This window comes from Salvelinus fontinalis, chromosome 6, assembly GCF_029448725.1.
Source record: "Salvelinus fontinalis isolate EN_2023a chromosome 6, ASM2944872v1, whole genome shotgun sequence".
NCBI lineage: Eukaryota > Metazoa > Chordata > Actinopteri > Salmoniformes > Salmonidae > Salvelinus > Salvelinus fontinalis.
Window position 1 is genome coordinate 69,453,039 of NC_074670.1, and position 16,167 is coordinate 69,469,205.

At 41.0% G+C, this 16,167-nt stretch overlaps 1 protein-coding gene across 1 annotated transcript in view; it reads left to right on the forward strand.

Moving 5' to 3' along the window:
* Nucleotides 1-544: 544 nt before the first annotated feature.
* LOC129858384 (monocarboxylate transporter 8-like) overlaps nucleotides 545-16,167 on the forward strand; it is a 35,169-nt gene continuing 19,546 nt past the window's right edge. The window contains exon 1 of the mRNA XM_055927564.1: nucleotides 545-1,584. Within this exon, the coding sequence (XP_055783539.1) occupies nucleotides 1,077-1,584 (508 nt within the window). The 5' untranslated portion in view covers nucleotides 545-1,076. The remainder of the gene's footprint in view (nucleotides 1,585-16,167) is intronic.

Sequence of the window (16,167 nt, forward strand, 5' to 3'; positions counted from 1 at the left end):
AAATATGTTATTGGAACTGACTTTTTAAATATTTCCTGTATATAGAATGCTTACTTACTTATAGTTTATTGTGAATTTCATATTTCTTATTCTTATTTTCTAGTAATACAATGCTATTGTTTATTGCATCTTGGGGCTTTGAGTTTGCAAGAAAGGCATTTCATTGTACTTGTGCGTGTGACATTAAAACTTGAAACTTGATAAAATAGGCTGCATCATGGCTGAGTGAAGTTAAATCAGTTGCGATTTACCCGATCCAAAATTGCGCCGAGAAATTGTTACATTGACACTTTTTCGCGGGAAACTGTAGCCTACGACAATTGCAACATTGTAACAATAGACCAACGTTGCTATATTTTGATGGAAAATGCTGGCCCATTCCATCAACATCATTCATCCAGTTGCGGCTGCGCCTTCCAATATAGTTCGAGTAGTGTATGGCAGAGACCGCAGAAGGGGTGGGGCGACATTCGAGTCTTTCCGTAATCTCGTACTGCAGGCATCTTTAATCCATCCCTGAGCTCGGTCATTGGTGACGGAGGTCGTGGAGGCGGGGACAATTGTTGAATGAAGGTTATTTTCTGTGTTGACACCATGGTCCTGAAAACCCCGGTTCGAGAGATTCACATATTCCAATGTAACATTAAACCCACGAAAGAGGAGGAGCCGACACTCATTTGTTTACAGATTAGGCTACACGATGTGGACAGCGGTGACTCTGTGCAGCGCGAGGACGAGATTGAGTTGAGATTGGCGAGCAGCAGACGTTTTCACAGGTTGATTTACATTTTTTACGGAGCAGGAAAGCAAAAGTGAAATATTTTCTGGCGTCATCATTTCCCCTGTAAATAGGCTTCGTGGACACCTGCTTTATACCATGATAAATAAATAAGACGTGTCTGTCCTTTCACTATACAACCGATTTTATAGCAGCACTTCGGATACTGAACTTGGTGCTGTGACTTCACTTTGCCTACAATTACTGGAAGAGCAGAGCAGAAAGAATCCTACTTTTTATTTTCTATAGACAGTCCTTGTCAATCAATAGGCTACTGTCGCTGTCTGATGCATGAGCGATGCACCCAGAACACAACAGTAACCCCTCTACTGGACAGGATAAAATGGGGGTCAACGGGAAAGGAGAAAATCGGACCGAGGAGGAAGTATCGAGCGGCGAGCCGCCGACCGAAAACTGTGATGAGGCTACAGCTGACTCTGAAATTGAGCAGAACGGTGGTTCTCCCCAAGACCAAGAGAACCAGCAAGCACAGAAGAACCAGGGACAGGACCTGGAAGATAGCGAATGCAAGATCCCACATGAGGACAGTACTATCCAGCTCATCGAGGCTGGATGTCTCGATTGTAAACCCGGTGTGTCCCCGGATTCTCAGTCCCCGGCACCGATGCCAGGGCAGAGCCCCGGGTTCGTCCCACCCGAGGGCGGGTTCGGCTGGTTAGTTGTTTTCGCTGCTACCTGGTGTAATGGATCCATCTTCGGGATACAGAACTCCTTTGGTATCCTCCACATGATGCTAGTGAAAGACCACGCAGACCCCAATGACAAAACGTCGCAGTTTAAAGTAGGTGAGTCTGTCAGGTAACTGTTGCACCTGTTAAAGTTAGTCTACTGATGGTGACTTACTGTCGAAGGTAAGCGAGAAGGGTCAAATTAACCCAGTCATACTGAACGAAAATATAAATGCAACAATTTCATCAATTTTGGCCAATTGCATGCTCGCTCAAAATTTTAGACATCTGTGGCATTGTGTTGTGTGACAAAACTGCACATTGTAGAGTGGAGTTTTATTGTCCCCAGCACACCTTCTTGATATGCCACACCTGTCAGGTGGATGGATTATTGTAGCGAAGGAGAAATGCTCACTAACAGGGATGTAAACAAATTTGTGCGCAAAATTTGAGATACATTTTGTGCATATGGAACATTTCTTGAATCTTTTATTTCAGCTCATGGAACATGAGACCAACACTTTAACATGTTGTGTTTATATTTTTGTTCAGTATAGAAGAATGCCCAGCATTGTCTCAATAAGATATTGAAGTAAAACATGAATGACATTTTTGATTATTGATCATATCCGTCTTTGCTCTTCAGATGTGTCAGAGAATTTAGGCTACTACTTCAGTCTCAGCATCATGTGTCTGAAGACTCTTCAGCCTTCTACAGTCTACTTTAGCCTACTTCAAGTTAATGTATAGACTATACCCAGGCCATATAGCACCAGAGTTGCCTTACATTAACTTTCTGGTCACGGCTCTAATTCTTTCCTACTGCTGGATAACATGCGTCCTTATGTTCTCCGCTCATGTTGTTAATTTATTTTCCATGTGACAAAGGCACTAGTGTGTGCCACTATATTGTGGCCTCAATCTTCACCCCCAATCTGTTTAGGATTACTATCAGGCTTTTCTTTTATAACACACACACACACACACACACACACACACACACACACACACACACACACACACACACACACACACACACACACACACACACACACACACACACACACACACACACAGCTCTTTGCCTCACTACATCAAGGCCGTCACAAAGCGTGTCAGAGTAAGAGTGCTGATCTAGGATCAGGTCCCATCCTGTTCATGAGATCTAATTCATTATGATCTTTAAGGGAAAACTGAGGCTATTAGTGTATACAGGCCCTGATGCAGGCCAGGGATGATCTACAGTATAAGGGGTAACTCTTTAGTGTATACAGGCCCTGATGCAGGCCAGGGATGATCTACAGTATAAGGGGTAACTCTTTAGTGTATACAGGCCCTGATGCAGGCCAGGGATGATCTACAGTATAAGGGGTAACTCTTTAGTGTATACAGGCCCTGATGCAGGCCAGGTACGTGCGGTTAGTTTGCACTTCTATAAATGTTTCACAGTGGGTGAGGAGGGATGAGGGACAGGCATTGTGGTATAGGTGAGGCTATAGTCTGTCCACGGCTCAGTTATCATTGAGCTGCAGCTCAGTTAGTGTTTCAATGTTTAACTGCTTAGGTGCCACCACAGACACTCACCGTGAGACCTTGAGTTGTCTCAACCACTTATATTGTTAGGATTTAACGTTTGTGGCTTTAGGGTGAAACATGTTTGTGGCTTTAGGGTGAAGCATGTTTGTGGCTTTAGGATGAAACATGTTTGTGGCTTTAGGATGAAACATGTTTGTGGCTTTAGGATAAAACATGTTTGTGGCTTTAGGATGAAACATGTTTGTGGCTTTAGGATGAAACATGTTTGTGGCTTTAGGATAAAACATGTTTGTGGCTTTAGGATGAAACATGTTTGTGGCTTTAGGATGAAACATGTTTGTGGCTAAAAAGAAAGTCAATTGTCTTTTCTCTAACGCTCTCTCATTTCTCAGAAGGGTCTGACGATGGCCTAGGTTCATTTTTAGGACGAGATATGTTTACCTTGGTATACATTCTTGCTATGGAAGTGTACATGTTCTCAGGATTTCAACTGAAACTTTTAGGCCATCATCCAGGGGAGAGGTCTTTCCTCTCTCCCAAAACAACGACCCCAGTTTAATCGGATGACGAGTGTCAAGACATCTCCCTCTCTTATTTTACTTTCGTTAAGACTTTAAATGTTTGGGTCCAGTCAGGAACCTGATTTCTAATCTTGGAAAAAGGCGTCCACTGTTCTCATATCAAAAGGAATTAGACTAGTGAGCTGTAGTCAGATCCCCCAGCCCCACTAGCTCGCCCCGGGAAACAGTACGGTGCAGAAGGGGCTTCTGAGGGGAGGACGGCTCATAATAATGTCTGGAACGGAGCAAATGGAATGGCATCAAACACAAAGAAACCATGTGTTTGATGTTGTTGATACCATTCCACCTATTCCACTCCAGCCATTACCACATGCCCATCCTCCCCAATTAAGGTGCCACCAACCTCCTGTGGGGCTTATTGATTGCCTGGCACAGAATCACATCTCTCAGCTGAGCCCACCCTGAGTGCAGTGCCCAGGCCAGTACCCACTCCAAATACCTCTCTAGAGTGAGACATGAAGGATAATTTACATTGATGTGAACTCTGTGAAATCAGTGCCCAGTTAGATCCCAGGCCCAGTTAAAAAAATATCCACACTAAGACACACTAGTTCTCCTCATAAGAGCTATGAGGAGGGAAATAAGGTACCAATCACTTCCCAGTGGTGCTTGTTTTGATCAATGATTCCGGATCTCTACAAAACAGACATCATGTCATGTTTAGATTATTACTATGTAATTACACAGGTACAAATAATGGCCTGAGATTATCTGGGGTTATCAACAACAGTAGGTTAAGTGTGTAGAAGGATCCACATGTCAAGATGGAAGAAATCCTTTCATCAAAACAATAGTTTCATGATCTGAACCAGGTGGGTGAGAGGGGAATCAACAAAGGAGTGCCTGAGGCGGCGAGTTATGAAGGTATCACGGTGAAGGAAGGGAGGGACATGTAAGAAAAGAGAATGAGGGGTGGAAGGAGTGAGGGAACATCCAGTTCCATGAAGTTAACACAGTTTGCGTCCCAAATGCAGGTTGGCATTTATTGTCATGAATCTTGCCCTGGAGGCAGCCCTGAAGAGTGTTCACTAGCTGGCACAGCCGCAAAGTCATAAAATCTGATTTTAAACCTAACCCTAACCACACAGCTAACCCTAACCTCAGGCACATTTTTGGTTTCATACATTTTTACCATATAGCACATTTTGAATTTGCAGCTGGACTATCTAGCAGAAATTGCTAATTTCTGCCTCCAGGGCAAGATTAATGCCAATTTATATCAATATGTGTCCCAAATGGCACCATATTACCTTTGTGATACAATACTTTAGACCAGGGCTAATAGGGCTCAAGTCAAAGGTAGGGCACTGAATAGGGAATAGTGTTTCATTTGGGACGTACCCACTGTAAATCTGAGAGCATTGTCTTGGTAAATGCAGAATGGTGGAAACTTTGCTTTCACTTATCAAATCGCAAACTGACCAGTGATTAATTACCTGAAGGAGAGAAGGACGGGTTAGGAGAGAAGGAAGGAAAGGGGAGTGAGGGGAGGAAAGAGATTGAGAGGGTGATGGACATACAGTATGGGGTGAGTGATCCCAGGTCAGGGAGTTGGTAAAAGAGATACAGACTTAGGCCTTGTGACTCACAAGGCTTGGAATGGCTATGGGTTCCAGTGAAATAGAGAGTCAGGGATTTATTGAGGGGTGTGTGTCCTGTTATTGTAGCTTTCTGGATTCTAAAAGAACTGTTATGGCCATGCTCATAAGGGTTATTTACTGTTAGCACCTTATGTCTTTATTCAACCACCAGAAATTAATTTTATGTTGGCTGTATTTGGGGAGTTGATGCCCTTGAGATGTCCTACGGCCTGAAACATGAATAGAGAGCAAACATGACAGTCTGGCGCCATTCATTTACAGAAAAACAAACAAGAATCCTCTTACTCCATCTGTCTGGACCTGCTGGCTCAGCGCATTTTACTACATTTTATTTGCCATGAAAAAGAAATAGCTCATCTGGCTTACAGACTGAGGGAAACGTTTAAAATGCCTCAGATATCTGGCGCATGTTGACCAAGATTTAAACACTTAATGCTTAAAATATCGACACTAGTTTGTACATAAAATTCCTGCGTACAGTACACTACAGCAGTGGTTCCCAACCAGGGGTACTAGGAACCCTGGGGGTACTTGGCCTATCCACAAGGGGTACTTGAAAAGACTCCTGAGTCCATAGGGTTAGTGGTAAAATGCACATGAGGGGGTACTTCAGGGGTACTCTGGACAGAGCAAAATTCAGTTGGTGGTCCAGTAACCAAAAAAGGTTGTGAACCACTGCACTACAGCACAGTATTATGGTCAGTTAAATAGGAATAGAATACAGTTGTATGCAGTAGTGGAACTATCCCTAAAATTGGCAGTTGGTCCATCATTTCAAAAATACATCTATTCAACAGCCATCTGTATGCGGTCTCCAATCCTTCTAGGCCGTAGAAATATTCCCCTCGATGCTCCTTTTGAACCTGATTGAAGGTTCTGTTTATGATTTATATGTTCATTGGGACCTGACAAACATATTCCACTTAAAGGAAATTAGATTTCAGATTTCATCTCCATTTTTTATGTATAGTTATCATTTGTTTCCATTATTGAACAAGATACTGTTGTTAAAGTACTGTTCGATAGACTAGCGTCCTGTCCAGGGGGTTTAGCTATACATCAAGCTGCCTCGTGCGAGCAAAATAAAAAATAACAGGCTCCTGAGCCTTATGGCCCGTTCTTACCATGCCTGATCATTTACCCATGAGTAATTAGCTTGTTCCGATACTTCACCCTCTCTGTAGTCTCTCTAGACTAGAGCAGCGACCAGCTACATTATAAATCCTAACAACTTGCAGCTTAAGGAATAATGTAGTGTGTTTGGCATTCCAGAAGGCTGTGGAATAGAATAGATCTCAATTGGATCAGGGCCCTTTGTCCAGTCCACTCCCTCCACATTTTAGACCCAATCAAATACTTGTTGTGTTTGTACTTTAGGCCTCTTAATTGTGCACAGAAGCTGCAAGGTAGTTTCACTCCTCATAGTGTATTTAGGCCCATTGAACAACCTGTTTCTGAGTTTACTATACTGTAACTGTGCTTATACTCCAGGCCTAGGACTGCTTTTTGTGTGTTGAAGCTAAGCTAAGCAACAGATTAGACCCATTGAGCAATTTGTTTAAAAAGCACACTTTAGTGTGCAGCTGTGCATATAGCCTACTCATGCATACAGAAAATAGTGTGTATACCCAGCAAACCAAAATTGGTTCTGTGAACATTCCCAGAACATTCATTAGGTTGTCCAAAAAGTTATAAAACACAAAAGCTGTCCAGTTGTGCTGAAGATTATACCATTTTTGTATAAAGCATTTGTCTGATGTTGCAAGAATATTCCCAGAACACATTCTGTTATTACATTACCTGGAAATCTAATAAGAACCTTAGGAGAATGTTCTGTGGTGGTTGTGCACAACATTTTAGTAAATGTTAGGAGAACATTCCAATGATATTTCATTAAAAAAAACAAAAATGTTTTTGGGATGTTATCCAGGGGTTAGAACCAGTTCAGGGAACAGAACTGGTTCCAGAAACAGAACTGAAAACTGGAAAATAACGTACATTTTCAAGGAACAGAAATGGAACCAGGAACGAAAGTGATCCATACTGTTCCAGAACAGAACCATTATTTTAAAAGCATGGCAACAGGTTAATAACATAATTTTATATTCCAGGCATATTTTTCTAGTCCCACAAAATAACACAACAAAGCACCTATGCAAAGCCCTCACTCTGTCACTCAGAAACGTATTCCAGTGTCTGCCTGCAAGCTGAAAATCTTTGCCTGTGTGTTTATGCTTCTCCCCCTTCCGAAGCATACAGTAGGCTACTGTACTGACGTTACAAGGTTGATTCAGAAGATGGGAAGAGATATTTTTAATTAGCTAGAGAAGAATGGATAAACTTTTTCAATGCTAGTTAAGGGTACTATAGGCCTAGTGATCACGTTTCACGTTGGATTTATTAACTACAAAAAGGTTTGACATGTTTTTAATTCTCTGCCTGCTCTATCCACACTGACTGGTGAAGTAATTTATTGAGCTTAATGTAAAAAAACGAACAAAAAAACCCTTTATTTCAAAGGTTAAAAATGGAACAGAAGTTAACAACAATATAAACATGTGTTTTTTTGTTTCGAACTGGCTCAGACCTTTCTTTAGCTGGTCGGAACATTGGAATGGAATGTAAAAAAATAGGGGTTCTGTTAAGAACAAACAATTGGAAAATACACTACATGACCAAAAGTATGTGGACACATGCTCATTGAACATCTCATTACAAAATCATGGGCATTAATATGGAGTTGGTCCCCCTTTTGCTGCTATAACAGCCTCCTTTCTTCTGGGATGGCTTTCCACTAGATGTTGGAACATTGCTGCGGGGATTTGCTTCCATTGAGCCACAAGAGCATTAGTGAGGTTGGGCACTGATGTTGGGCGATTAGGCCTGGCTTGCAGTCGTTGTTTCAATTCATCCCAAAGGTGTTCGATGGGGTTGAGGTCAGGGTTCTGTGCAAGCCAGTCAAGTTCTTCCACACCGATCTCTACAAACCTTTTCTGTATGGACCTCGCTTTGTCATGTGGGCATTGTCATGCTGGTACAGGAATGGGCCTTCCCCAAACTGTTGCCACAGTTGGAAGCACAGAATCGTCTAAAATGACAATGTTTTTGATTTAGAGTTAAGATTTCCCTTCATTGGAACTAAGGGGCCTAGCCCGAACCATGAAAAACAGCAACAGACCATTATTCCTCCTCCACAAAACTTTACAGTTGGCACTATACATTGGGGCAGGTAGCGTTCTCTTGGCATCCGCCAAACTCAGATTTAGTCCGTCGGACTGCCAGATGGTGAAGTGTGATGCACCACTCCAGAGAACGCGTTTCCACTGCTCCAGAGTCCAATGGTGGCAAGCTTTACACCACTCCAGCCGATTCTTGGCATTGCGCATGGTGATCTTAGGCTTGTGTGCAGCTGCTCGGCCATGGAAACCCATTTCATAAAGCTCCCGACGAACAGTTATTGTGCTGTCTTTGCTTCCAGAGGCAGTTTGTAACTCGGTAGTGAGTGTTGCAACCGAGGACAGATTTTTACGTGCTACGCGCTTCAGCACTCGGCAGTCTTGTTCTGTGAGCTGGTGTGGCCTACCACTTTGCGCCTAAGCCGTTGTTGCTCCTAGACATTTCCACTTCACAATAAAAGCACATACAGTAGACCAGGTCAGCTCTAGCAGGGCAGAAATTTGACAAACTGACTTGTTGGAAAGGTGGCATCCTATGATGGTGCCACGCTGAAAGCCACGGCGCACTTCAGTAAGGCCATTCTACTGCTAATGTTTGTCTATGGAGATTGCGTGGCTGTGTGCTTGATTTTATACACCTGTCAGCAACTGGTGTGGCTGAAAACCGAATCCACTAAATTGAAGGGGTGTCCACATACTTTTGATGATGTAGTGTAATTTTGGTTCCAACCCTTGATGTTATCATCCTAATGTTGGATAAAACCCTAACTAGAACTTAATGGGAATGTTAGCTAATGTCCTTGGAATGTTCCCGGTTTGCTGAGACCAGTTAATGCCTTGAGCAGAAGCTGCAAGGTAGCTTACGTCCTCACATTGCATTAAGGCCAATTGAACAACACATTGAACAACCTGTTTACACTATACTGCAACTATGCTAAGCCTAGTAGGACTGCTTTTTCAACGAGGGGGAGAGAACAGTGTTGCACCTAGGATAATAAGAACGTGGACTCTTTGTTTTCAGTTTAGCCGAGCAGCAATACTCTGATCATTTAAATTCAACAATTGCGAATGCTATTATTTACATCACAGTTGTAATAATGAATATGATATCATGAGATGTTCATTATTTAGTAGTTAGTTATATGATTCTAATAGAATAACAATGTATTGCTGTTTGCTGCTCCACTTTCATTCCTTTCATCATTGTTTTCTCTTGTCTTTTGTGAGTGTGTTCAGATACCCATAATGCATACCAAAAGTAGTGCACTAAATAGGGAATACGGTGTCATTTGGAACGCACCCGCTGTGATTCTCTTAATGAGGCCTCGTAAACAATGTTGTCATCACCGGCTTATCTCACACAATTAGTGTCTTCCGTGGGGTCACTGTCTCTTTAAATAGCTAACAGCCTCCCCCCTGGCATCTGAGGAACAATCATGCAGTCAGGGGCCTGAGAGGAGGGAAGGGGGGAGGGAAGGGGGGAGAGAAGGAGAGCCTGTCACTATACGTCTGTCACTGCTACTGGATCATGCTACTAGAAAGTGTTTCTCTCTCCCTCTGTGTGTTTCCTCTCCCCCCCTCTCACTCTCTTTCTTTCTTGTTTTGAAGCGTTCATACCTAATTCTTTATGAGTGCACTCTGGCTGTTTTATTATTAAGACCCTGGGCTGCTGTGAGAGAGGGAGAGAAGTGGGGGATGAGGGGAGAGAGGTGGAGGGATGGGGTGATGAGATGGAGGGGTGGAAGGTGGGCGAGTGAAGATGTTGAGAAGATTATAGGGCTCAGGCTGGATGGATTGAAGGGCTGTGGAGTTGGTCAAGCAACAAGGGTTTCTACTATATGCTTGGGCCTTGGTCAAAAGTAGCACACTATATAGTGATTAGGGTGCATCTTCAGATGCAGTCTGTCTTTATTCCTCCACTGGTCCGTTCTGCATGGTTTGCTTCCTTTTGGCTGATGTGAGTTACAGTTAGCCATTTGTCTTAAAACAAACACCAACTAACTGGACGTTTTATTGTAAAACAGCATGTTGTATGAATAATAGTCTTTCTTCTCATGTTCTATCATCAGTAACCCCAGAGAGGTCTAACATTTATATTTTTTATCAACTGTACATTTTTCAAGTCTCCTACATTGTAACAAGTTAACTGATCTATATTTTACTTTAATCTGGGTCGCGGTCCAGTGTCACCTGTCATATCGACAAATATCCAGCTGTCATGTTTGCTTACTGCTTTGGCCGGGGAAGAAGAAACATTGAATGGCTGCCAAGGGCAATATGGGGTCTGCTCAGATTTCACATCATCCCGACTGTCCGTTCTAATGTGCAACCAGTGGGCATGTTCAGTGACCCAGGGCACGTTCCAAATAGCACCCTATTCCCGATATGGTGGACTACTTCTGACCAGAGTCCTATGGGCCCTGGTCAAAAGTAGTGTACTATAAATAGGGAATAGGGTGCCTTTTGGGATGCAGTCCCTTTCTGTTGGACCCAGAACAGACTGGAGACATTAAAGCTACCTTTGGCCCTTAAGACCCAGGGATGGTTTGCCCTGGAGGGTAAAGCATGTCTCTGCACAGTAGTCTGAACACATTAACCCCACTGGGCACAGTAGCACCGCGTGTTATTATCATTGACCAATTGTTATTTTCTAAGTTAAATAAGGAGGGTGGTGTACAGCATGTTTCTATTGAGGTCAGGTTAACCCTGCTGGGTACAGTATTACAGCATGGACCTGGATCTCTATTCATGGCTGAGTTTGCTGTCTTAGCTAATAATAATAATAGATTTTATTTTATGTAGTGCTTTTCATTACAAACAGAATCTCAAAGGTGATTTAAAAAAACATGGTTATTATTAGAGTTGGGACGATAAACCGAAAATTATCGACACCGATCACTTATTGCAGGCATTTTGGTGATATTGTTCTTGTAAGATAAGTAGGCTATACTAGAGAAATATCTAGTTTGAATTGAAATAAGTTTGCTAATATGGGGGATTGTCAGTGGTGGAAAAAGTAACCAAATGTCATACTTGAGTAAAAGTAAAGATACTTTAATAGAGACTCAAGCAAAAGTGAAAGTCACCCGGTAAAATACTACATGAGTAAGTCTAAAGGTATTTCATTTGAAATATGCTCAAGTATCAAAAGTAAATGTAATTGCTAAAATATACTTAAGTATCAAAAGAAAGTATAAATCATAAAAAATTCCTTATATAAAGCAAACCAGACGGCACCATTTTCTTGTTTATTTATTTACTGATAGCCAGGGGCACACTCCAACACGCCGATATAATTTACAAATTAAGCATGTGTGTTGAGTGAGTGCGCCAGATCAGAGGCAGTAGGGATGACCAGGGATGTTCTCTTGAAAAGTCTGTGAATTGGACCATTTTCCTGTCCTGCTTAGCATTCAGAATACTTTTGCGTGTCAGGGAAAATGTATGGAGTAAAAAGTACATTATTTTCTTAAGGAATGTAGTGAAGTAAAATTTGTACAAAATATAAATAGTAAAGTAAACTACAGATATACAAACTACTTAAGTAATATTTTAAAGTAACATTTTTAATAGGACAATTGATGGCCACAATTCAAACTAATAGTAGTTGTTTAAAGGAGAATTAAAAAAAAACTGTGGTGCACTTTGTTATACATTTATCGTTCTATTTATCCTTATTGCATCAATTCAGGCAATTTATCACAATATGGATTTTTGTCAATATCGCTCAGCTCTAGTTGGTATACAGTACAGGTTACATAAGGTGGGATACAACATGTTTATATTCAGGTCAGGTTAACTATACTGGCAAAGTTTGAGTTGTATTCATTTTTACAGGGACAGTGCACATTAATCAACGTTTCAGTAAAAGTGCCGGTTTTAGCCAGCCGGCTAATTTTCAACCGCAGTTGAAAATAGATAGATGGGAAAGGTTGAGTGGAGCTGAAGGGTGGGACTAATAACAAGATAAACAATGTAGGGCATACGGGATCTGTGAAATATGTATAGGTGCGGAGCTTGTAACGGCAGTCCTCCTCCTCTTCATCTTCAGAAGAGGAGGAGTATTGAGGGAACCAAGGCGCAGCGTAGAGAACAGACATATTTTATTAACGAAACACGAACTTGATTAAACTAACAAAAACAACAAACGGTGTAGACAGACCTAGACGACGTACTTACATAAAACAAGAAAACGCACGAATAGGAACATAGGCTACACAAACCGAACAAACCGTAAACAGTCCCGCGTGGTGTACAGACACAGACACGGAAGACAATCACCCACAACGAACACTGTGACAACGCCTACCTAAATATGACTCTTAATTAGAGGAACGCCAAACACCTGCCTCTAATTAAGAGCCATACCAGGCAACCCAAAAACCAACACAGAAACAGAAAACATAGAATGCCCACCCAACCTCACGTCCTGACCAACTAACACACATAAACTAACAGAAATAGGTCAGGAACGTGACATAACCATTGTGAAATAGCACAGTTACAAGTGGAAATCAAACTGGATGGACAACAGAAATAGAGGAAGGACTAAGAACAAACAAGAGAGAACTATTATAAAGTAGACTGTGTCTGTAAAATGTGTATAAGATGTATAAATTGAAGGTAAAAACAGAAATGTTTATCAGTTTACTCCAATTGGGGGATCGGTGGTAGGGTTTGCGGGGAATAATAATAAAGGTATACTCTTTAAAAAAGTATGTATGTCTATGTAGGTATGTGTATGTATATATGTGTATATGTATGCATACGTGAATGGATATATATATTTACCCCAACAAATATGGGTGATTGGAAATGATGCAGACGATTACATTGGAAGCAACATTCTTTCCGCAATATTAAGCTGATCCACCCCCCAAGAAAAAATAAATAAATAAAATAAAAAATTAAAATTAAAATTCAACCGCAGTCCCTGAGCAGGTTATTAAAAACAATTACAATACAGACAATCAATGAGCAGTGAGCACACGCAGAGCAACATAGGACAAGCAAGACGTAGCATACAGACAGAGCAACATATGACAAGCAAGACGTAGCATACAGACAGAGCAACATAGGACAAGCAAGACGTAGCATACAGACAGAGCAACATAGGACAAGCAAGACGTAGCATACAGACAGAGCAACATGGCACAAAAAGCAACAAGACAAAATCCATAAAAGCAACAAAGTGTTTCCACACCTCACAAGCTACAGACAACATGGAAAGCGGCAATACACAGCTAGGGATTATGTTCACAAATCTGATTGACCTTTAGCCATGTCTTCATGTTTTTTGTGAAAGTGTGATAGGTGGTGCAGTTATGTGTGTCTGATGGCAGTGTATTCCAGACATGGGAAGCTCTCACAGAGAAAGCGCATTTACTAAAGGTGCTTTTCCTTAAACTTCTACTTGCACACTATCCCGGATCCGGGAGCACCCTCATCAGTAAAAAAGCTGACTAGCATAGCGCCACAAGTAAATACTAGCATCTAAATATCATTAAATCACAAGTCCAAGACACCAGATGAAAGATACACATCTTGTGAATCCAGCCATCATTTCTGATTTTTAAAATGTTTTACAGGGAAGACACAATATGTATTTCTATTAGCTAACCACGATAGCTAAAGACAACTTTTTTTTCACACCATTTTTTTCCTGCATAGGTAGCTATCACAAATTCGACCAAATAAAGATATAAATAGTCACTAACCAAGAAACAACTTCATCAGATGACAGTCTGATAACATATTTATTGTATAGCATATGTTTTGTTAGAAAAATGTGCATATTTCAGGTATAAATCATAGTTTTATATTGCAGCCACCATCACAACTCTCACCAAAGCAACTAGAATAACTACAGAGACCCATGTGAATTACCTAAATACTCATCATAAAACATTTATGAAGATACACAGCGAACAGCAAATGAAAGACAAAGATCTTGTGAATCCAGCCAATATTTCAGATTTTTTAAGTGTTTTACAGCGAAAACACAATATAGCATTAGATTAGCTTACTACAATAACCAACCACACAACAGCATTGATTCAAGCAACAATAGCTATAACGAATAAACCAGCAAAATATATTAATTTTTTCACTAACCTTCTCAAACTTCTTCAGATGACAGTCCTATAACATCATATTACACAATACATATAGAGTTTGTTCGAAAATGTGCATATTTAGCGGCACAAATCGTGGTTATACAATGAGAATAGTAGCCAAGCTGCCAACAAAATGTCGGGAGAAATCTTGGGAGAGGCACCTAATCTAATCAGTAACTAATCATAAACGACTAAAAAATACAGGTTGGACAGCAAATGAAAGATACATTAGTTCTTAATGCAACCGCTGTGTTAGATTTTTTTAAATTAACGTTACTACGACATACAGCGTGCGTTAAAGCGAGACCGCACCGAAATTAATGGCGGAATAGTAGTTTCACATTTTTCAACAGAACAACGAATTAACATCATAAATAGTTCTTACTTTTTGATGAGCTTTCATCAGAATCTTGGGCAAGTTGTCCTTTGTCCAGAAGAATCGTTGCTCGGTTGTAGATTGTCGCATTCAACTTTGGAATTAGCAGTAAACATTAGCCATGTGGCGAAGACGTGCCCAACTCACTATAACGCAGCACAAAGAAATATCCGAAAATTGCAATATACTGATATAAACTGATATAACTCGGTTTAAAATAACTACATTATGATGTCTTTAACACCTATATCGAATAAAATCAGAGCCGGATATATCTAAGGCCTATAACGAGAGCTTTCCAGAACGCCATCCTGAGGTCTGTCTTGCGTCATGGCGAATGTTGAAAAGAGTGTACCCCATGTTCCAAAACCCTTTATATGGCCTCAGATCTGCCTAGCAACACCATTCCAATTCTCACTACTTGCTGACATCTAGGGGAAGGCGTATGCAGTGCATGTCGACCAATAGAAGACATGCAAATTAATAAACTGACCCTAGAATAGACTGCCTGATTTCAGATTTCTCACTTCCTGACAGGAAGTTTGCTCCAACTTGAGTTCTGTTTTACTCACAGATATAATTCAAACGGTTTTAGAAACTAGAGAGTGTTTACTATCCAATAGTAATAATAATATGCATATTGTACGAGCAAGAATTGAGTACGAGGCAGTTTAATTTGGGAACGAAATTTTTACAAAGTGAAAACAGCACCCCCTATTGAGAAAAGGTTTTAAGGGAACTATACATTCACCTCTCATGGCAGACCTTGTGGATCTGCTGCCATATGTTTGGGTTTTCTGTTTAACAAAAATACTGAGTGGAGGGGGAACCAGGCCATTTAGGATCTTGAATACAAGACATGCGTCGGTGTATTGCACAAGATTTTCCCAACTCAGGAGCTCATGCTTTCTGAGGATGTAACAGTAATGATGGCTATTGGGCTTCCTATCAATCCCTTTGAGAGCCTGTTTGTAGACAGACTGAATGGGTTTTAATGTTGTACAGCAAGCTTGGGCCCAACTAGTCAAGCAGTATGTTAAGTGGGGGAGTATCATAGATTTGAAGTACAGTTTTGCTACCTCTGTAGTCAAACTATTTTGTATAAATCGGAAATTAGCTAGGTTGAATTTGGTTATTTGAATTACCTTTTTTACCTGCTTTTTAAAAGAGAGGTTGGAATCAAGTATGATGCCAATGTACTTAAAATCAGATACCACCTGGAGCTTCTCCCCTGACACATAGACATCTGGCTCAGTAGCATCTGTTTCCCTCTTTGTGAAAAACATGCAGACAGTTTTTTTTCACATTGAGATG